Source organism: Budorcas taxicolor, chromosome 19 (assembly GCF_023091745.1).
Source record: "Budorcas taxicolor isolate Tak-1 chromosome 19, Takin1.1, whole genome shotgun sequence".
Classification (NCBI taxonomy): domain Eukaryota; kingdom Metazoa; phylum Chordata; class Mammalia; order Artiodactyla; family Bovidae; genus Budorcas; species Budorcas taxicolor.
Window position 1 is genome coordinate 42,581,455 of NC_068928.1, and position 22,059 is coordinate 42,603,513.

Here is a 22,059-nt window from a genome sequence, read left to right on the forward strand (position 1 = left end):
ATCTTCCTGACCCACGGAGAGAACCTGGGTCTCTTGCATTGCACAGAGGTGTGGCCTCTGGGGACCCCTTGGCCTCTTCTTGCCTGCATATCTCCAAGAACAAATGTTAAATGTCAAGAAATTTCTTCTGCTGTCTCTTGCTCACTCTCCCTGTCTGTCTCACTTCAAAGAGGAGGAATGAGAGCCTGCTGGAAGCCAAGGTAGGGCTGGGTGTTGAGGGACAGGAAACAGATTTCAGATGCCGCTCAGCTTCTGACCGGAGGGAGATCGTATCCAGGGAGCACAGAAGCTTCTGCTCCCTTCTGTCCTGCTCCAGGCCCAGGTTCACTTCTGGGACAAAGGTGGGTGAAGGTGAGCTGGACAGAAGCTAGGTTCCAAAGAACAGGGAGAAAGCCCTCAGTCAGGAGAGAGGGCCAGTGCTGGGTGGGTGAATTTATAACATGAGCTGAAATGAAAGTCAGAGTGACGGAGGACAGGGCTGGAGGGAAAGAGAGGCTAAAGACTGAGACAGAGGAGAAAAATGGGTGCTGTTGCTGCTGTGGCTCTGATACTGACTTGATGCCTGTTCTTTCTCAGACTTGAGTCATTGAACTTCTCCATGAGCGCTTATACAGTTCTCTCCATCTCCTCCTGGTTCCTCTCTCTGATCAGATGCACAATAGTGAGTGCTGGAAGCAAAAGGAAGAAAGACATGTGGTGTCCACCCCTCCCTCACCCTGGTTGAATAAGTTGCAAGTCATTGCCTTGAGTCCCATGTCTAGACCAAGGCTGTGAGTGTTTGCAAGTAGTGAATGTGCCTGTGAGTGTGTGTGGATGCACGCTTAAAGCTTTTTTCAAAGTTTGTTGTCCCTTTTTTTTTTTTTAATTTATTTTCCTTTCTTTGGCTGTGCTAGGTCTTAGTTGCAGCATGAAGGATCTTCAGTCTTAGCTGTAGCATGTGGGATCTGGTTCCCCAACCAGGGATTCAACCAAGGCCCCTGCACTGGGAGCAGGGGAATGTTACCCACTGGACCATCTGAGAAGTCCCAGGCATTGCTATTTTTAGGAGCACTTACCACCTGGCAGGTTCAGTTACTGATTAAGGTAAAATCCCAGCCAAAAATCAGTAGTAGTTTGTGCGGTGATGAGATATTAACAATTGTGTAGAAGATTCTTGTATACTTTACACAGTGCTTGGTGGGTTTGGAAAAAGGGGATACCCTTAACCAAATATAAAACATGTATGAGGTCCTGCTGACAACTTCTCTGATGAGACTTATCAGTGAGAATCGGCTACCCTTTCCAGTATTCTTGCCTGGAGATTCCCAACGACAGAGGAGCTTGGCGAACTACAGTCCATAGGGTCGTGAAGAGTCGGACTCGAATCGACTTAGCACAGCACCTATCAGTGAGAATGGGCTCGTTAATTCTACAGCCTGTTTACTTGTTTTAAGAGGAAACCCACCCCTCCAGCTGCTCCCAAAAGGTTCTCTCTCATTTATCCAACCCTCTCCCTTCCCTTTAAATCTCTCCCTCTTGACTGGCTCTTGACTCACCTCTCGTTAAGTCTCTGCCAGGACCCTGACTCTCCAGGACAGGGTCTTCCCTCAGCTTGTGCTTCTCAGATGCGTACCTCCAAGGAGAGCTCTACTTTTCCCGCCTCCAGCTTCCCTTCTCCACCCAGTCCCTCCTTATCCCGCTCTTCCAAATGCTGATGCAGAATCACAATCCCTTCCTGCCGCCACCTTCTGGACTTCTGGGTGGCACTGGTCCTCTCTGATTAGTCCCTACTGAAAACTCTCTCCTGTCGTGACCTCCTCCCAATCTGACCCCTCCGAGGGCATGCTGGCTGCTTCTTAGGCTCCTATGCAAGCCCCCTTGCCTCTGCTGTGCCCACAACCTGCTCAGCCCCACAGATGGACGTCTTCTGGACTGTGGCCCTGCTCCTCCTCTCTCCCCTCTGTAGATCCTCTCTGGGTGATCTCAGGCTTCCTATCTTCGTGTGTTAGTCACTCAGTCATGTCAATTCTTTGCCACCCCATAGACTGTAGCCTGCCAGGCTCCTCTGTCCATGGAATTCTCCAGGCAAGAATACTGGAGTGGGTGGTCATTTCTTTCTCTGGGGAATCTTCCCAACCCAGGGATCAAACCTACGTCTCCCATATCGCAGGCAGCTTCTTTATCATCTGAGCAATGACTACCATTTGTTGTTTGACACAAATCTCTGTTTCTAGCCTAAAATTTGCTCTCCGGCCATTGAAACCTTTAGACCCAATGCCCCTTTTTCTGGGCATGTATGCTGGGGCTTCCCACAGGAACCTCACCTCAAACTTGTTGGAATCCTCCTTCAACTTGCTGCTCCTCTTGTAGGTCCTTCTTCCGGAGAAAGCCCCTCACCCTCCCAAGTCACCCAATGGAAACCTGGTGTCCTTGTGTCACCAAAGAGTCTGTATCCTTTCTCATGTGCCCACCCAGTCAGACACCACGTCCTGTCAACACCCCCGGCCACACTGCTCAGATTCCTCACTTCTCTGTCCTGGAGGTCACTGGCCTCATCTGACCCTTTGCCTCCTGTCGGTGTCCTCGCTTCTGTCTTTCACACACTTGATGCTCTCTCAGCACTGAAGCCAGAGCTGTACCCCTGGGGTGCAGATCAGAGTACAGTGACCTGGGCATCCGGGGCGGTTCCACTGGCCTCATGGGGACTCTGGGACTGCAGGCAGGCTCAGGCAGCACGTTCTGGGGCCCAGCCTGGGGACTGGGGATGGCACCTGGCTCCCTGGAATCCAGTCACCTTCAGCACATTTACACAGTCTGCGGGCAAGTTTGTCCAAAGGGAAATAAGACTTACTGGAGGAAGCAGGATGTGTAGCTCCTTTCCCCTGAGTAACTATCCAACAGGAACACCTTTAAACAGTTGTTTACGGTGTGTGATGTGATGATGGTGAAGCCTAGGATGACACGAATTCAGAGGAAGCCATGTGACAGCAAGACGCTTCTAGAGAAGGTGGGCAGAGGGGCACCTTCTGCTATATCAGTTCCTCCATAAGGTCCGGCCAAAGCTCTCCCTCCCACTCCCTGATCATTACTCCCTCTCCTCTGGGAGACCTGGGGATTCCCCACCAGAGGGGCTATTCTTGATCTGTGATTGGTAACACTGGTTGGGACGAAAAAAAGTTGTAGGTGTTCTCTTGACAATGTGTTCTGAGCTGGGAGGAAATACCACCACTTATCAAAGGATCCAGAATGAAGTTCCTGGGCTGGAAAGGCTTGCCGTGAGGCCAGGGCCGGGTCTGACCTTAGATTCTGTCCCCCCTTTATTACAAAGTCCACATGAACCATTTCAAACTGAGACAGGCTAGGGCCTGAGTTCCTATACTGGAGTGCTTGCACTTGGCATGTGGACAAATCTCTCCTTGAGCAACAGAATACAAAGGAACTGTAACAGGCTAAAAATATCTGCAAGCACTGGGCAGTCCCCGCAGTTATGTACAGTGAGACACAAAAGACACAGAAATGTATTGCTGCTTCTGAGGTGAAAGGAGAAAAGCAGGTGTTGGGCATGACCCCTGCACACAGCACCACCAAAGGGGTGGGCAGACCACCTAAGCCAGCCCTCAGTCCGCTCCACGGATCTGCCCCCACTCTTACTCCACTGAAGGAACCTGTGTTTTCTTCTTGCTCCTTCCTGCTGCAGCTTGAGTACCAGTTAACTCTGATTTACTTCACCAGCCTCTTTATCAATTCGATTGATGCAAGAGTCCGAGGATCCAGGTTGGTCACAAAATGAACAGCGTGTGGAATTTGCATATCAAAATAGAGCTGGTTGCAGAAGCAGCTGGTATCTGGAGAACTGACCTTTCTGAGGTTGATTTCCCTGATTTCACAGTGCCCAGATTCCTGTCTTTCTGCAAGGCCTACTTTGCTTTAGACCCACACACTGCACAAGCCTTCCTGACCTGATCTCTTCTGCTGTCCCACCAACTCCTGTCTCCACCTCACACCCAATGCACTGACCTCGGCCATTTCCTGCCCATGCCAGGTGCTTCAAGTTACCTTTGCACCTTCTGATCCTTTTGGCTGGGATGTACTGTCCATTCTCCTCCAGCAAACATACTCTGTCTGCAAGGTCATCTAAGGTGCCTTCTGGGAAAGTGGTCTTGGACAAGTCCAGGCTGGAAAGGACTTTCCTCCAGTTCACCAGGGAAGCATGTCCCATCTCTGGATCCTCAGTCTCTCCTGGTTCCCTCAGGACCTGGCTGAACAGAAGATGGTGTCTACGTCACATCACCTGCCTGACAATGGAGACGGCTTTGCTCTCTGCTTCTGCAGCATTCTGGAAAAGGGTTTCCTGGGGATGAAGGCTGTGGACAGCGAGGTTAAATTCAGAGCTAGGGTGTTATGCCCCTGACGTCTGATGTGGTCCATCAGTTCTGCTCAAGGTGGGGGTTCTCTGTAAGCTGCAACTTCCCGCCCGCTCCAGCTTCTGAATGGATTCACTCCCCTCAGGCTCTCCTCTAGTGACTAAGGGAGTTCAGGGCCTCCACGATGTTGACCGGGCTCAGCTCTTCAGCCCCCCAGCTCCCCACAGGTGATCGGTGTTCTCAGCATGACTCTCCAGGCTCCTCTGTGTGCCATTAGGGTTCTGGTTGCTGCATGGGAGCCCGCATCAGAGGGCTTCATGGACTAGAGGAAGGAAGACGGAATCTGGCTGGATGGCTGAACACAGGAGTTTTGCTAGCAGCCATGTAGAGAGAGTGGAAAAAGAGCCCCAGGACCCGACACTTGTACCACTTCCTCCCTCCAGCTGTGTCTCCCATACCCATCCCTCCCCCATTTTGTGAAGCTGAGTGTTTGATTTGAAACAGGAGGACAGAGGCTGCCATGGGCCACTTAAAATTCAGTTTATAACCTCAGTTGCATCTCTGAGCCTGGCCTGTTCCTGCCCCACCCCAATCTCCAACCACTGCCAACCCTCCTTCCTCGGCTGCTTGTCCTTAGTGTACAATAATGCGATGCCCCGAGCACAACTCAACGACAGGAACCTACAGACACTGAAGGAGGCTCTGTGCACCCGGTTCTGCTGGTCTGTCCATCATGCATGCTGCGCTCCAAATCAAGAGCCTGAAGACAGCCAGAGCTGTAGCGATGTTCATCATTTTCCTGTCCTTTTGGACTCCTCTGGTGATAGGCAGGGAGGAAGGTGGTTTTGGGAGTGAGAAAGGAGTTGGAAAGCAATGTCATCCCAGCCTCCCTCCCTGCTGCCCCTCCCGATCCCCCATTGCCCAGCCCTGGAAACACCCTGACCACAGCCAGGTGCGTGTAGACGTGAGCTGAGAAGAGCTGAGGGCTGTGATGAGCTTCCTGACCCAGAAGCTGGGGCCAGACCTGGTGGATGCACACCAGCACCGACCCTCAAACAACTGCATCTTCTCAGTAGAGCTGCAGCTGCCCCCCAAGGTGGCAGCCCTGGCCCACCTGGAAAGGGGGAGCACCCCACCTGCCCGGGAGGCACTGGCCATCATCTTCTTTGGCAGACAACCCCAGCCCAATGTGACTGAGCTGGTGGTGGGGCCACTGCCCCAGCCCTCCTACATGCGGGATGTGACCGTGGAGCGTCATGGGGACCCCCTGCCCTATTACCGACGCCACGTGCTTCTCCGAGAGTACCTGGACATAGACCAGATGATCTTCGACAGAGAGCTGCCCCAGGCTACTGGTGTCCTCCACCACTGCTGCTCCTACAAACAAGGAGGAAGGAACCTGGTGATCTTGACCACAGCTCCCCATGGTGTCCAGTCAGGGAACAGGGCCACCTGGTTTGGCCTCTACTACAACATTTCAGGATCTGTGGTCTACCTGCACCCTGCGGAGTTGGAGCTGCTGGTAGATCACAAGGCTCTGGACCCTGCCCAGTGGACCTTCTAGAAGGTGTTCTTTCAGGGCCGCTACTATGAGAGTCTGGCTCAGCTGGAGGAGCAGCTTGAGGCTGGCCAGGTGAATGTGGTGGTGATCCCAAACAACGGCACAGGTGGGTCCTGGTCCCTGAAGTCCCAGGTGCCCCCGGGTCCAGCTCCCCTCTGCAGTTCCATCCTCAAGGCGCCCGCTTCAATGTCCAGGGCAGTCGAGTGACCTCCTCATTGTGGACTTTCTCCTTTGGCCTCGGAGCTTTCAGCGGTTCTAGGATCTTTGACATTCAATTCCAGGGAGTATGGCTGTCTTATGAGATCAGCCTGCAAGAGGTCCTGGTATCTATGGTGGGAATACCCTAGTCACAATGGTGAACCGCTACATGGATCAAAGGTTTGATATGGGCAAGTTCGCCACGCCCCTGACCCGCGGCGTCGACTGCCCCTATCTGGCCACCTATGTGGACTGGCATTTCCTTCTGGAGTTTCAAGGCCCCAGGACCCTCTACAATGCCCTTTGTGTTTTTGAGCAGAACAAGGGCCTGCCCCTGAGGCGACACCCCTCAGATGCGTTTTCTCACTATTTGGGGGTCTTGTGGAGACAATGCTGGCCTTCAGATCTGTGTCGACCTTGTTCAACTATGACTATGTGTGTGGAATGTGATCTTTCACTCCAATGGGGCCATTCAAGTCAAATTCTATGCCACGGGCTTCATCAGTTCAGTGTTCCACTTTGGTGCTGCCCAAAGATATGGAAACCAGGTTCGGGAGAACACACTGGGCACCGTCCACACCCACACTGCCCACTACAAGGTGGATCTGGATGTGGGAGGTAAGACACCCCAGGGGAGGCACGGATTGCAGTAAGGGGCCTGAAAGATTGGGGACATCTTTGGGTGAGAGGTGGGAAGCAAGGGACACACTCAGTCTGGCCTTGTCTTTGGCTCCTAGTCTGAAGCCAGGAGCAGGCAGACTCCAGAGGGGGCAGAGTAGCTGCCTCACTAACTCTCGCCCCTCCCTTCCCCTCCAACTCCACTCCCACAGGACTGGAGAACTGGGTCTGGGCTGAGGACATGGCTTTTGTCCCCACTGCGATACCCTGGAGCCCCGAGCACCAGATACAGAGGCTGCATGTGACCCGGAAGCAGCTGCAGACAGAGGAGCAGGCTGCCTTCCCCCTGGGAGGGGCCTCCCCTCGCCACCTGTACCTGGCCTGCAAGCAGAAGAACAAGTGGGGACACCCTCGGGGCTACCGCATCCAGCTGCTCAGCATCCCTGGGGAGCCGCTGCCCCAGAACAGCCCTTTGGAGAGAGCCGTCAGCTGGGGGAGGTGGGTGGGGTGCGTTGTTGGAGGGTTGGTTGATATGAGAAGAGTGTTGGGAGGGGCATTTGGGAACCCAGTTCAAACTGTACATGAGGCAAGGTAAGAGCCCAAGACATTTCCTGATTATCAAAAGGACCACAGTGGATACACGCCGCCACTGTGAGGAAAGTCTTTTAAATTTTGGTGGTCCACGTTGTGAAATTGAAAGGGATGTACAGATAAACATGGAAAGGTGTTGGGCCACCCACTAGGGTGGCATCGAGTGACTGAAGATGAGAGAGGAAACCTGAGGTCCATGGGCTCGGCTCCCTTCCATGATGATCAGGCTGCAGGACAGGGACAGTGACCATGGACCCCTGACCAGAGCATCTCTAGGTACCAGCTGGCCGTGACCCAGAGGAAGGAGACAGAGCCCAGCAGCTCCAGCGTCTTCAATCAGAATGACCCCTGGACTCCCACCGTGGACTTTGCTGACTTCATCAACAATGAGACCATTGCTGGAAAGGTCAGCTGACTGTGGGAGATGAGGGAGGAGGGGGGACACAGAGATCACCCCCACCTTCTCTTGGGGTGGGGGCTGAAAACCCGTGATCACCTGAAGGGCTGAGCTGACTCCTGCTTCAGCGCTTTTGTGGATCTTCTCCTTACCTGTGGAGGGAAACTTCCTAAACTGGGAGTTCATCTGCAGACCCTGGCTGAGGCTCCAGACTTTCCTCAAGTGGCAGCAGCTCTCTCAGTCTCAGCTTGTGGACTGAGTCTTTAAGGTCCCCAGGATTCAGAAGGGCTGGAATGACCAGGGAAGACCACCTCTCTTATACGTAAAACTTCTCCGCTTCTGTCTTCACCACTAAAGGATTAATTTCTAAATGTCAGCCTTTCTGTCACCCATACCCTGATCTTACCTCCTCCATTCACCTCCTCTCAGTTACAGTTTGGGAACGCTTCCAGAGTCAGAGGTGGTGCTGAAGTAGCCTGTGGGTATCACCATTTCTCTTGGGATGGGTAGGCTGTTGGTGATAAGATGGGAAATGTAAGAGATGGCAGGTGCAGTCTAGGATAGTGGAGGCTGGTGTTGCTCCTAATATGAAGTTGATTTTTTATGCTGTGACTTCTGGGCTACTATGATAAAGCATTTAGAGCTTAAAACCCTCTTGAGTGATGGTGGGCTCCCAAAGTGAATTCTGTAGGAGGCAGAGGTGTTGTTAGCAGCGCCAGGCCTCATGACCCCCTTTCTTCCCCCACTAGGACTTGGTGGCTTGGGGGACAGCTGGTACATCCCACATGCAGAGGACATGCCCAACACGGTGACAGTGGGGAACAGTGTGGGCTTCTTTCTGAGATCCTATAACTACTTTGACGAAGACCCCTCATCAATTCTGCGGACTCCATCTACTTCCGAGAAGACCAGGATGCTGGGTCCTGTGAGGTCAACTCCGTGGCTTGCCTGCCCCAGGTTGCTGCCTGTGCCCCTGACCTCCCTGCCTTCTTCCACGAGGCCTTCTCCCACTAGGTGTTCCCTGGGATGGGGAATGTGGCTGGGGCCCCAGGGCCAGGGAATGTGCGGAGAAGAAGGGCTGGGAGCTGTGGAGTCTGTGCGCTCTTCTCCCTCTTCACCCTCCAGGGTCCTTTCTCTCCCTTGCCTTCCCCTCCCTGCTGGGAGCATCCTGAGCCTGTGCTGCCTGACACAGGGCCGTCTCAGCTCTGTGGACCCCACCCTGCGGGATTCCTGTTGCAGAGAGGAAAGGAATGGCCAGTGGGGAGTCTGGAATGATTATTAAACCTAGCAATCGATTCCTGGTTTTGGTGTGTTTTGCTTTTTCATCCTTTTGTCTTTGGTTTCCCGCGCTCTCAAATCTTTTCAGGCCATGCCAGGTCTCTCCTGAGACTCCCCAGTCCTCACATGGGAGGGGAGGATGGAGGCTCTCTAAGGGGGTGCTGCCGATAGGATTCCTGGCAGGACTGTGAATCCAGGAGTCCAGTTGGAAGGGGCTCTTTGGCCCTTGTTTCCTCTCATCCTGGGCCTCCTTCTTCCCTTCCTTCTTGCCCTGCCTTCTCCTGTTCTGACCTGTTCTTCTATCTTGGTATTTACCTCCTGGCCCTCAGCAGATGTTCCTCAGCTCTCATTGTTCAACTCTGGTCTCCTCTCCTGACTCTAGGCCTGTGGAAGTCTGAAAATGCAAGGGACATCTAGCTTGAGAAGACAGTCCCCATCTGCCTCCCAGTGTCTGGAGGCTGCCCCTTCCCCAGTCCTGGGGCAATGTGTTTGTATGCCCTGTCTTGCATCCTCTTGCAGGAGTGGTCATGGAGACAGCAGCAGCTCTAGGGGGCACTTGAGGTGGCTTTGTGGGTGCAGCGGTAATGAGGAGTGGTCATTTGTGCCAGGTCTCTGTGTGACCTGTGGCCTCTGCACACGGCAGGAGCCAGTGGGGGAGGCTGGGTGGGCACCTAGGGAGCGAGGCAAGAAGACCTGTCATGGGGCCAGGGGTTGTCCAATCACGTGTGAGCATGCAAAGGAGCCAGGGCGTCTGGGGATGGAGCCTCCCCCACAGGCTGTCCCTGTGGAGATGTGGATGGAAAAGGTCTGGATCCAGGGTCTCTCTACAAATATCCAGAGATTGGAAATTAGAACTTTTTTTCCTAAAAGATTCATTAAATAAATTCTAATACAGTCTTACAAGCAATATTATGCAGCTGTAAAACCAGTCATATTTCTTTCTAGAAATTAATCTTCTAAAGAGCAAGGCAAGGTACAGAAGTGTGTATAGGGCACCACATTTTGTGTTCTAAAGGAAAGATCATATGAGTACATATTTTCTTATCTTATAGATGCATATTCAGAAGACATGGGTGACACTGGTTGCCTCTGGAGGGCATCAGGTGGAAGGGACTCAGGAGGGGGGACTTAGTAGCAGAAACCCTTTAAAAAATTTTGAACCACATGACTGTATTACCTATTCATTTATTATTATTCAAATAATAAATGTTCCCATACAAGACCTGACCTCATCCTTTAAACTATTAATAAGTTGTCTTTTTGGATAGGGTAGAATGGGGGAGGATAAACTGTGTTGAGAGATGAGCCCAGGGACTCGATATTCTCAAACACTTGAGACCCAGAGAAATAGGTGTGGTCTCTGTTGTGCATCTCCAAGGAAAACATTAAACCTCAGTCAGTCTCTCTTTGACTGTCTATGGCTCACTCTCTCTGTCTGTCTCTCTTCAAGGAGGGGGAATGAGAAGCAATGGGGAGGGGTGACTTCCACCTGCTGGAAGCCCAGGCAGGGCTGGGAGGTGAAGGACAGGAAACAGATTTTAGATGCTGCTCAGCTTCTGGCCTGAGGGAGTCACATCCAGGGGGCTCACACAGCACAGAAACTTCTGCTCCTTTCTGCATTGCTCCAAACCCAGGTTCCCTGCTGGGTCAACAGTGGATGCAGATGAATCAGTGAGCTGGAGAGAAGCTAGGTTTCAAAGAACAGGGAGAAAGCCCTCAGCCAGGAGAGAGGGTGGCGGGTGGATGAACTTATAACACGAGCCAAGGTGGAGGCCAGAGTGCAGAGGACAGTGACTGAGGAGAAGGAGAGACTGAAGACTGGGACAGAGGACAAAAATGGGTGCTGCGGCCGCATGGTTCCGATACTGACCTGATGCCTTTTCTTTCTCTGACCTGAGTCACTGAACTTCTCCATGAGATTTGTATGCTGTTGTTTCTACCTCCTCCTGGCTCCTTTTTATGGTCAGTTGCAGGGGAGTCAGTGCTGGAGGCAAAGGAATAAAGGAGTTTTTCTTTCAGAATAAAGGAATGTGGTGTCAACCCCTCCCCTACCCGGGCAGAATAACTTGCAAGTCATTGCCTTGAAACCATGTCCAGACCAAGTAGTGAGTGTGAGTGTGGGTATGTGTGGATGCTCACTCACAGCTTTGATGTGGAACAGGGACTATGGTTGTGTCTCTCTACAGCTGGTCTAGGGATGACTCCCCTGGCCCAGGCCTCAGTAGACATGGAGATAGTGAGCTTATCAGCTCACTGAGATCAGGAGGCTGGACCTCCAGCCGTGCACCCCACCCACTCTCTCCTTCATAACTTGAGGCTGGCTGGATTGCCAAAGGAGGGAAGGGTAACCCAGGATGTCAGGTTCTGAAAGAACTCCTGTCCACAAGGGCACAAATTTTGGACTTGGGCCCATTGCCCTTGAGGAACAGAATTAGGGGACCCCAAGATGCCCTTACAGGAGGGGCCTAACTGGGATTCCAGGAATGGAGACACAGGCAAACTGTGAGCAGCAGAAGCTGTGCCCTCCTGCCTCGGCTCTCGTCCTGCAGCCCCTAGGCAGGGCTTCCTCTGCGACTGCAGGATAGGATTCCCACACGCGTTTGACAAGACTTCCCCAGTGCCTCCTGTGTGCCAGGCGCCCTGGGAGGCACCAGGATACATTATGGAGTAAGACACAATGTCATCCCCAGGGGTGATGGCCGCAAGTCAGGAGTCAATTATATCAGGGACTTTTTCAGGGAGGTGGGAGGAGGACAAAGCAGTGGCTCCTGACCTGGACTTAGGGACTGGAGAAGGCTTCCTGAGGGACGAGATGTCTAAGCTGATGGATAGAGCTGGCCATAGGAGAAGAAAGTGAGTGGTGACACGTTTCCAGGAAGAGAGAACAACATGTTCAAAGGCCAGGAAGTGACAAGGTAACACCATGCAAGTCCCCAGGTTCACTGACGGGTATGTGGGCTGAGAGCAGAGCCTGGAGGGACAAGCAGGGGCAGAGAAGGCACGTGCTTGCAATCCATGGTTACCCTAAGGGAAATGGGGAGCCATGGAAGGATTCTAAGCAAGGGAGTGCCAGGGTGAGAGTGTCCTTTGCCCCTCCTGCAGTGGGGGCCCAGCGTGTGAACCACTGGGCCACCAGGGAAGTCCCAGAGCATCACTGTATTTAATGAACACGTAACACTTGGGAAAGTCAGTTGCTGATTAAAGTAAAATCCTACCCAAAATAGTTCCTTGGTCCTTTGTACGCTGATGGGATAATTGCTTAGATGATCCTTGTAAACTTTATACAGAGCATGGTGGGATGGGAGAAAATTAAACCCCTAAGGAAAAAAATAAAAGGTTTCTTGGCTCTCCCAGACAGCTTCTTTGACTGGATTTGGCAGTGAAAATGGATTCATTATTCCTACAGACTCTTTACCTGTTTTAAGGGAAACCCACCACTCCTGGTCCCCTCCAGAAGGTTCTCTCTCAGTTATCCACTCCTCTCTCTGAACTGTAAATATTTCCCTTTTAATTGGCTCTTGACTCATCTCACCACGTTGAATCCAGGACCCTGCCTCTCCTGGGGGTGTCTTCCCTGGGTCTGTTCCTTCCAGGCGCCATCCTCCAAGGAGAGCTCTCCCTTTCCAGGGTCAGCTTCCCTTCCCCCTGAGTCCCTCCTCATCCCATTCCCCTCCCTCTGCTGAGGCAGAAGCCACAGGCCCTTCCAGCCCCTACTTTCTGGACCTCTGGGTGGCATTGGTCCTCTCTGACTGGTCCCTATGGAAAACTCTCACGTGTCAATACCTCCTCACCTTCTGACCCCTCCGAGGGCATGCCGGCTGCTTCTCTGGCTCCTGTGTGGGCTCCTTGCTTCTGCTCCGCCAACCAGCCCGCTCAGCCCCACACCTGGGCGTTTTCTGGCCTTTGGCCCCGCCCCTCCTCTCTCCCTTCTGCACAGTCCTCCCTGGGTGATTGCAGGCTCTCCTATCTTTAATGATTACTACTTGTTGTTCAACCTAAATCTCAATTTCCAGCCTAGAAGCTGTTCTCCCATCCCCGGAAACCCATAGAGACAATGGTCCTTTTTCTGGACATCTGTGCTGGGGCTTCCCAGGAACACCTCAACCTCAAACTTATTGGTTTCCCCCTTAACATTGCTGCTCTTCTTGTAGGTCCTTCTGATGAGGAAAGCCCTCACCCACTCAGGTCACTCGTTAGAGGAAATTCCTTGGTGGTCCAGGGGTTAGGGCTCCTCCATTCCACGGCAGTGGTCACGGGGTCCACGCATAGTTGGGGAACTAGGATCCTACAACATGCATTGTGGGATCAAAAAAAAAAAGTCCATAAATTACCAAGTCACCGAATGGAAACTGTGTCTTTTGTTGCCTATGTCACTGTGCCCTTTTCACCCATGCACCCAACCAATCAGACACCGAGTCCTGTCAACTCCACCCACCACACTGCTCAGACCCTCCCTTCCTCTTGTCCTCCAGGTCACTGGCCTCAGTCTGGCCCTTTGCCTCCCATCCGGTGTCATGGTCTCTGTCTGTCCCACAACCAAGCCCTGCTCGGAACCACAGTCAGAGCTGTGTCACCAGATTGCAGATTGGAGTGCAGTGACCTAAAGTCCTTCCGCTGCTGGACAGGGCCTCTGAGCAGAAGCTCAGCTCAGGCACCGCTACCTGGAGCCCAGATCTGGGGGCTGGAGATGGGCTCTGGCTCCGAGGACAACTCACCTTGAGCATAGTGACAGAGGCTGGGGTGAAGTTTCTCCAAAGGGAAATAAGACCCAGTGGGGGCAACAGGACGTGTCTTCTAGTAATTCTCCAAATGAGACTCCTTTTTTGGTTTAGGATGGCTGACACGATGATTGTGAAGCCTACAATGAAAGGACATCAGAGGAAGGGATGTGTCAGCAGGACACTTAGACAAGGTGGGCAGGGGGCACCTTCTTCTATATCAGTTCCTCCACCAGATCAGGCAGAATCTCTCCCTCCCGCTCCCTGATCATTACCCACCCTCCCTAGGAGATGTAGGATACCCCAGCAGAGTGGCTCTTCTTGAGCTGTGCTTGGTCACACTGGTTGGGATTACTTTTCCCAAGCACAGGGAAAGCATTATCCATCCTCTTGATGATGTATTCTTACCAAGGAGAAGAGGCCATCGCTTACAAAAGGATCCAGAATGAAGTTCTTGGCCTGGAAAGGCTGGCCTTGTGGCCAGGGCTGAGTGTGACCTCAGATTCTGCTCCTCTTATTACAACGTCCGCATGAACCGTTTCAATTTCAGAGACTGGGGCTGAAGACCCTTGACTGGGGTGCTTGCACTGGCATGTGGACAAATGTCTCCTCAAGCAACAGAATACAGGGAAACTGTAAGGCATTAAAAATACCGGCATGGACCAGCAGTTGGGGCGATCATGAACCATAGATACAAAAAGAACACAAGTGTACTGCCACTTCTGAGCTGCCTAAAGCAAAAGCAGTGTATTGGGCACGATCCCTGCACACAGGACCACAAGCAGTTGGGCAGACCACCTAATCAGCCCTGGGGCCTGCTCTCCGGATCTGCCCCCACTCTTACTCCTTGGAAGGAACCAGGCCACACAGGGCAAGCAGGGAACCTGTGTTTTGTTCTGGCTCCTTCCTGCAGCAGCTTGAGGACCAGTTAACTCTCACTTGATTTACTTCACCAGCCTCTTATTAGTTCTATTGATGAAGAGTCCAGGACCCAGGTTGATAACAAAATGACCCATATGTGGAATTTCCATATCAAAACAGAGCTGGTTGCAGAAGCAGCTGGTATCTGGAGAACATGACCTTTCTGGGGTTGATTTCCCTGGTTTCACATGTTCCCAGATTCCTGTCTTTCTGCAAGGCCTACTTTCCTTAAGACCCACACACTGCGCAAGCCTTCCTGACCTGATCTCTTCTGCTGTCCCACCGACTCCCGTCTCCACCTCACACCCAATACGCTGACCTTGGCCATTTCCGACCCATGCCCAGGCTGGTTCAAGTTCTGTACCTTTGCACCTCCTGATTCTTTCAGCTGGGATGTACTGTCCATTCTCCTCCAGGCAAACATACTCTGTCTGCAAGGTCATCTAAGGTGCCTTTCGGGGGAGGTGGTCTTGGAGGTGTGCAGGTTGGAAAGGATTCTCCCCCGGTCACCAGGGAAGCGGGTCCCATCTCTGGAACCCTCAGTTTCTCTGGTCCTGTCAGGACCTGGCTGCACAGAAGATGGTGTCTCCGGCACATCACCTGCCTGACAACAGAGGTGGCTTTGCTCTCTGCCTCTGCAGTATCCTGGAAAGGGGTTTCCTGGGGATGAGGGTTGTGGACAGCTAGGTTAAATTCACAGCCAGGGTTCCAGGCGCTTTACCTGTGACATCAGTCCTGCTCCTGGGGTAAGGAGGGGGTCTCTCTTGCACTATGACTCCTCCACCCCTGCATGCTCCCCTCCAGTGACTCAGGGAGCGCAGGGCCTCCACGATGTTGAACTGGCTCAGCCCTTCAGTACCTTCAGTCCTCCAGCTCCCTACAAGTGCTTTGTGTTCTCAACAGGACTCTGCAGGCTCCTGTGGGTGCCTGTAGGATTCTAGTGATGAGGGAGCAGAGGACAGTGAGGAGGGCTTCCCAGTCTAGAGGAAGGAAGGAGGAGCGAATTCTGCTGGAAGGTTGTGCTCAGGTGTGATTTGCTTACAGCCAGGTAGCCAGGAGAAAGTCTGGGCCTGGAACAGAAGGAAGAGCCCAAGGGCAGTCCCTTTGTGCCCTCATCACATCTTCCTCTCCTCCCTCCAGCTGTGTCTCACAAACCCAGCCCTCCTCCACTTTGTGCCCCAACCTTGAACCTGAGTGTTTGATTTGGAACAAGATGACAGAGGGCCAGTTAAAATGACGTGGGCCAGTTAAAATGTAGATTCCTACCCAGCCCTATTTCCCGAACTGAGTTAACCACTGCCCCCACCCCACCCTCCACTCCCTGCCAACCCTCTGCCCTTGGCTGCTTGTCTTGAATGTACCCATCATGCCATTGTCCAGAAGCACCACCTAGAGCCAGGAACTTCCAGACACTAAGGAGGCATCGTGCACCCCGTTCTGTCTGTCCGTGTGTCTATTTTGCATATTGCATTCTGATTCAAGAGCCTGAAGAGTCAGGAGTTTTAGCGATGTTCATCTTCATTTTTCTGTCCTTGTGGACTCTTCTGGTGATGGGCAGGGAGGAAGGTGGTGCTGGGAGTGAGGAGAGAGTTGGGAAGCAATGTCATCCCAGCCTGCCTCCCCGCTGCCCCTCCAGACCCCCTAGTAACCAGCCCTGGACACACCCTGACCACAGCCAGCTGTTTGCAGACCTGAGCCGGGAAGAGCTGACGACTGTGATGAGCTTCCTGACCCAGCAGCTGGGGCCAGACCTGGTGGATGCAGCCCAGGCCCGACCCTCAGACAACTGCGTCTTCTCAGTAGAGCTGCAGCTGCCCCCCAAGGCTGCAGCCCTGGCCCACCTGGACAGGGGGAGCCCCCCACCTGCCCGGGAGGCACTGGCCATCGTCTTCTTTGGCGGACAACCCCAGCCCAATGTGACTGAGCTGGTGGTGGGGCCACTGCCCCAGCCCTCCTACATGCGGGATGTGACCGTGGAGCGTCATGGGGGCCCCCTGCCCTACTACCGACGCCCCGTGCTTCTCCGAGAGTACCTGGACATAGACCAGATGATCTTCGACAGAGAGCTGCCCAAGGCTGCTGGTGTCCTCCACCACTGCTGCTCCTACAAACAAGGGGGACAGAAACTGTTGACCCTGAACTCAGCTCCCCGTGGCGTGCAGTCAGGGGACAGGGCCACCTGGTTTGGCATCTACCTTAATATCACAAAGGGTGGGCCTTACCTGCACCCTGTGGGGTTGGAGCTTCTGGTAGACCACAAGGCTCTGGACCCTGCCCAATGGACCATCCAGAAGGTGTTCTTTCAGGGCCGCTACTATGAGAGTCTGGCCCAGCTGGAGGAGCAGTTTGAGGCTGGCCAGGTGAATGTGGTGGTGATCCCAGACAACGGCACAGGTGGGTCCTGGTCCCTGAAGTCCCAGGTGCCCCCGGGTCCAGCTCCCCCTCTGCAGTTCCATCCTCAGGGCCCCCGCTTCAGTGTCCAGGGCAATCGAGTTTCCTCCTCATTGTGGACTTTCTCCTTTGGCCTTGGAGCTTTCAGCGGTCCTAGGATCTTTGACGTTCGATTCCAAGGAGAACGGCTGGCTTACGAGATCAGCCTGCAAGAGGCCGGTGCTGTCTATGGTGGGAATACCCCAGCAGCAATCCTCACTCGCTATACGGATAGTGGCTTTGGCATGGGTTACTTCGGCACACCCCTGATTCGTGGGGTAGACTGCCCTTATCTGGCCACCTACATGGACTGGCACTTCGTTGTGGAGTCCCACGCCCCCAAGACACTACATGATGCCTTTTGTGTGTTTGAGCAGAACAAGGGCCTGCCCCTGAGGCGACACCACTCGGATTTTCTTTCCCACTATTTTGGGGGCGTTGTGGAGACAGTGCTGGTCTTCAGGTCTGTGTCCACGATGCTCAACTATGACTATGTGTGGGATATGATCTTCCACCCCAACGGGGCCATAGAAGTCAAATTCCATGCCACGGGCTACATCAGCTCAGCGTTCCTCTTTGGTGATGCCCGAAGATATGGAAACCAGGTTGGGGAACACACGCTGGGTACCGTCCACACCCACAGTGCCCACTACAAGGTGGATCTGGACGTGGGAGGTAAGACACCCTAGGGGAGGCAACGATTCCAGTAGAGGGGGCCGAAAGATTGGGGGCATCTTTGGGTGAGAGGAGAGGGAAGCAGGGGACACACTCAGTCTGGTCTTCTCTTTGGCCCCCACTCTGAAGCCAGGTGCAGGCAGAGTCCAGAGGGGGCAGGGCAGCTGCCTGACCAGGCCTCCCTCCTCCTCTCCCCCTTTGCTCCCCACCCTCACCCCCAGGACTGGAAAACTGGGTCTGGGCTGAGGACATGGCTTTTGTCCCCACGGCGATACCCTGGAGCCCTGAGCACCAGATACAGAGGCTGCAGGTGACCCGGAAGCAGCTGGAGACTGAGGATCAGGCCGCCTTCCCCCTGGGAGGGGCCTCCCCTCGCTACCTGTACCTGGCCAGCAAGCAGAAGAACAAGTGGGGACACCCTCGGGGCTATCGCATCCAGACGGTCAGCTTTGCTGGGGAGCCGCTGCCCCAGAACAGCTCCATGAAGAGAGCCTTCACCTGGGGGAGGTGGGTGGGGTGTGTTTTTGGAGGAGGGTGGATGAGATGAGAAGAGTGTGTTGGGAGGGGCAACTGGAAATCCAGTTCAAATTCTGCACCAGGTGAGCTAAGAGTACAAAACTTATTTCTTGGGTATCAAAAGGCCAACGGTGGATACACAGCCCCCTGGGAATGCTAGAGCCCAGGTGGGAAAAGTCTTTTCTGTTTTGATTGGGTCATGCTGTTAAACTGCAAGGGATCAACAGGTAGACATGGGAAGATGTTGAGCTACTGACAACTTCTAGGGTGACACTGTGTGACTGTAGATGAGAGGGAAACCTGAGGTCCATGGGCTCGGCTCCCTTCCATGATGATCAGGCTGCAGGACAGGGACAGTGACCATGGACCCCTGACCAGAGCATCTCTAGGTACCAGCTGGCCGTGACCCAGAGGAAGGAGACAGAGCCCAGCAGCTCCAGCGTCTTCAACCAGAATGACCCCTGGACTCCCACCGTGGACTTTGCTGACTTTATCAACAATGAGACCATTGCTGGAAAGGTCAGCTGACTGTGGGAGATGAGGGACGGGTGGGGGACCCGGAGATCCGCCCCACCTTCCCTTGGTGGGGGGGCCTGAAAACCCGTGATCACCTGGAGGGTTGAGCTGACTCCTGCTTCTGCGCTCTTGTGGATCTGCTCCTTACCTGTGGAGGGAAGCTTCCTAAGCTGGGAGTTCATCTGCAGACCCTCAAGACTCCTCAAGACTGCTCAAGAGGGAGCAGCCCTCTCAGCCTCAGTCTCAGTCTCAGCTCTGTGGACTGAGTCCTTTAAGGGCTGCAGGATTCAGGAGGGCTCGAGTGACCACGGAAGATAACATTGCTTATATCAACATCTCTGTTTTTGGCTTCACACTAAAGATTAATTTCTAAATGTCAGCCTTTTTTGCCTCTCAATGCCTCATCTTCCCTCTTCCATTCTCCTTCTCTCAGTTACAGTTTGGGAATACCCCCAGAGTCGGGGGAGGTGCTAAAGTAACCTGTAGGTTGCATTAGTCCCCTCCAATGCATAGACTGATGGCGATGTGACAGGGAAAGTCAGAGATGGAGACTAGGCTGGCAAGAGGTTCTGCTATTGCTCCCAATGTGAAATCAATTCTTTATGCTTTGATTTCTGGGCTAGTAGGAAAAACGTTTAAGACTTAAAACTCTCTTGTTTGAAATTGGGCTCCCAAAGTGAATCCTGGGGGAGGCAAGTGTCCTTAGCAGTTCCAGGAGTCATGAGTCTCTTTCTACCCCACTAGGATTTGGTGGCCTGGGTGACAGCTGGTTTCCTGCACATCCCACATGCAGAGGACATTCCCAACACGGTGACAGTGGGGAATGGTGTGGGCTTCTTCTTGCGGCCCTACAACTTCTTTGACCAGGAGCCCTCCATGGATTCTGCTGACTCCATCTACTTCCGGGAAGGCCAGAATGCTGGGTCCTGTGAGATCAACTCCCTGGCTTGCCTGTCCCAGGCTGCTACCTGTGCCCCTGACATCCCTGCCTTCTCCCATGGGGGCTTCCCTGAGTATTAGGTGGTCCTTGGGGTGAGGAATGTGTCTAGGACCCAAAGACAAGGGAGTGTGGAGAGGGGAGGGGCTGGGCACTGAGTTTCTCCCAGCTCCCACCCCAGGTTCCTCCCTCTCCCATCTTCTGCCCTTGCCTCCTCAACCCTGCTGGGAGTATCCGTAGCCTGTGCTGCCTGACCCGTGGGCTTCTCAACTCTGTTGACTCCAGACCTGCTGCATTCCTATCTCAGAGAGAAAAGGAATGGCCAACTGGGAGTCTAGAGTGATGATTAAACATTTCCAGAAGACAACTTCGGCAATTGTTTTGGTTGTTTTCTACTTATTTTGCCTTCTGGGTTTCTCAAATCATTTTAGGCCATGCCAGATCTCTCCTGAGACTCCCCAGTCCTCACTGGGGAGGGGAAGATGGGGGCTCTCTATGGGGATGGCCGCCTAGGTGCCCTGGGCAGGGTTTCTGCCAGGTGAATCCAGGAGTCCAGCTGGAAGGAGCTCTTTGGCCCATGTTTCCTCTCATTCTAGTCCTCTTTCTCTCTCTTCCTTCTTGTTTAACCCCCTCCTGTTCTTCAGTTCAGTTCAGTTCAGTCCCTCAGTCATGTCCGACTCCTTGAGACACCATGGACAACAGCACGCCAGGCTTCCCTGTCCATCACCAACTCCCGGAGCTTGCTCAAACTCATGTCCATCGATTCAGTGATGTCATCCAACCATCTCATCCTCTGTCGTCCCCTTCTCCTCCTGCCTTCAATCTTTCCCAGCATTAGGATCTTTTCCAATGAGTCAGTTCTTCGCATCAGTTGACTAAATAGTGGAGATCAAGCTTCAGCATCAATCCTTCCAATGAGATGGTAGGAGGGGTGAAATCACATTTAGAATCAAACCCCATACCTGCCAGAGACATTCGGAGAGCTCAAACAAAACCTTGTGCATACCAGGATCCAGGGACCCCACAAGAGACTGAGCCAGACCTCCTGTTCTTTCTTACCTGTTCTTATTTTCTGGGATTTCCCTTTCTGCTCTGAGCAGATTTTCCCCAGTTCTCATTTCTCAACTCTGGTCTCCTCTTCTGACTCCAGGCCTGTGGAAGTCTGAAAATGCAAGGGACATCTAGCTTGAGAGGACAGTCCCCATCTGGCTCCCTGTGTCTGGGAGCTTCCCCTTCCCCCAGTCCTGGGGCAGAGAGTCTCTTCACAGTTCTTTCTGCCCATTTGTATAGATCTGCCTTGGACCTTGCATCCTCTGGCAGAAGCTGGTCATGGAGACAGCAGCAGCTCTAGGCAGCACTTTAGATAGCTTTGTGGGTCCAGAGCTAATGACGAGTGGTCATTTTGTGTCAGGTGTGTGTGTGACCAGTGCCCTCGGTACTTAGCAGTAGCCATCAGGGGAGGTGGGGCAGGCAAAACAGGAAGACCAGGCACTAGCACCATGGGGCCAGGTGCTGTTCAATCATATGTAAGCATGCAAATAAGCCAGGGTTTCTAGGGGTGGAGCCTCCACACAGGCTGTTCCTATGGACAGCTGGGTGGTGGCAGCCTGGGCTGCCTCTGCAAATAACCAGAGATGGGAAGCAGTAGAACTCTTGTCCCTAGAAGACTGATTAAATAAATCCTGATACACTCTTAAAAAGCAATAACTATGCAGCTGTAAAAGTAATTATATCTCTTTATAGGGAATCATAATCCAGTGAACAAGAAAAAGCACAGAAGTGTGTATACGACACCTCCACTTGTGTTTTACAGGGAAGGATCACATAAATATATATTTTCATATCTTAGAAATGTGTATTCAGAAGACATGGGTAACACTGGTTGTTGCTGTGGAGAGGAACCAGGAGGTGGGGACTCAGATGGGAGGCGATGGGAGGTTTAGTAGTATAAACAGTTTCGAAAATTTTGAATTTTGAACCATATGACTGTATTAATATTCATTTATTATTATTCAAATAATAAATAGGCCCAACAAGATTTGACTCTGTTCTTTAAACTAACTTGTGTTTTAGGAAGGGGTGGGGTAGGGAATGGCACCCCACTCCAGTACTCTTGCCTGGAAAATCCCATGGACGGAGGAGCCTGGTGGGCTGCAGTCCATGGGGTCGCAAAGAGTTGGACACGACTGAGCAACTTCACTTTCACTTTTCACTTTCCTGCATTGGAGAAGGAAACGACAACCCACTCCAGTGTTCTTGCCTGGAGAATCCCAGGGATGGTGGAGCTTGGTGGGCTGCTGTTTATGGGATCACACAGAGTCAGACACGACTGAAGTGACTTAGCAGCAGGGTAGGGAAAG

General features: G+C 52.9%; 1 protein-coding gene and 1 pseudogene across 1 annotated transcript; both read left to right on the forward strand.

The window, feature by feature from the left end:
- Nucleotides 1-5,127: 5,127 nt before the first annotated feature.
- Nucleotides 5,128-8,722, forward strand: LOC128065275 (primary amine oxidase, lung isozyme-like; annotated as a pseudogene).
- A 7,411-nt stretch (nucleotides 8,723-16,133) lies between these two features.
- On the forward strand, nucleotides 16,134-19,782 carry LOC128065273 (primary amine oxidase, liver isozyme). Its single transcript, XM_052658432.1, has 4 exons — nucleotides 16,134-17,730; nucleotides 17,952-18,237; nucleotides 18,636-18,765; nucleotides 19,507-19,782. The coding sequence occupies exons 1-4, from the start codon at nucleotides 16,134-16,136 to the stop codon at nucleotides 19,780-19,782; spliced, it is 2,289 nt and encodes a 762-aa protein (XP_052514392.1).
- Nucleotides 19,783-22,059: the final 2,277 nt, after the last annotated feature.

Bases quoted from the DNA above. Each gene is read 5' to 3' on its own strand.
- LOC128065273 (XM_052658432.1), top strand. From the start codon at position 16,134: ATGTTCATCTTCATTTTTCTGTCCTTGTGGACTCTTCTGGTGATGGGC. The intron at 18,238-18,635 runs GTGGGTGGGGTG...GAGCATCTCTAG, and splicing joins AGAGCCTTCACCTGGGGGAG to GTACCAGCTGGCCGTGACCC. The intron at 18,766-19,506 runs GTCAGCTGACTG...CTACCCCACTAG, and splicing joins ATGAGACCATTGCTGGAAAG to GATTTGGTGGCCTGGGTGAC.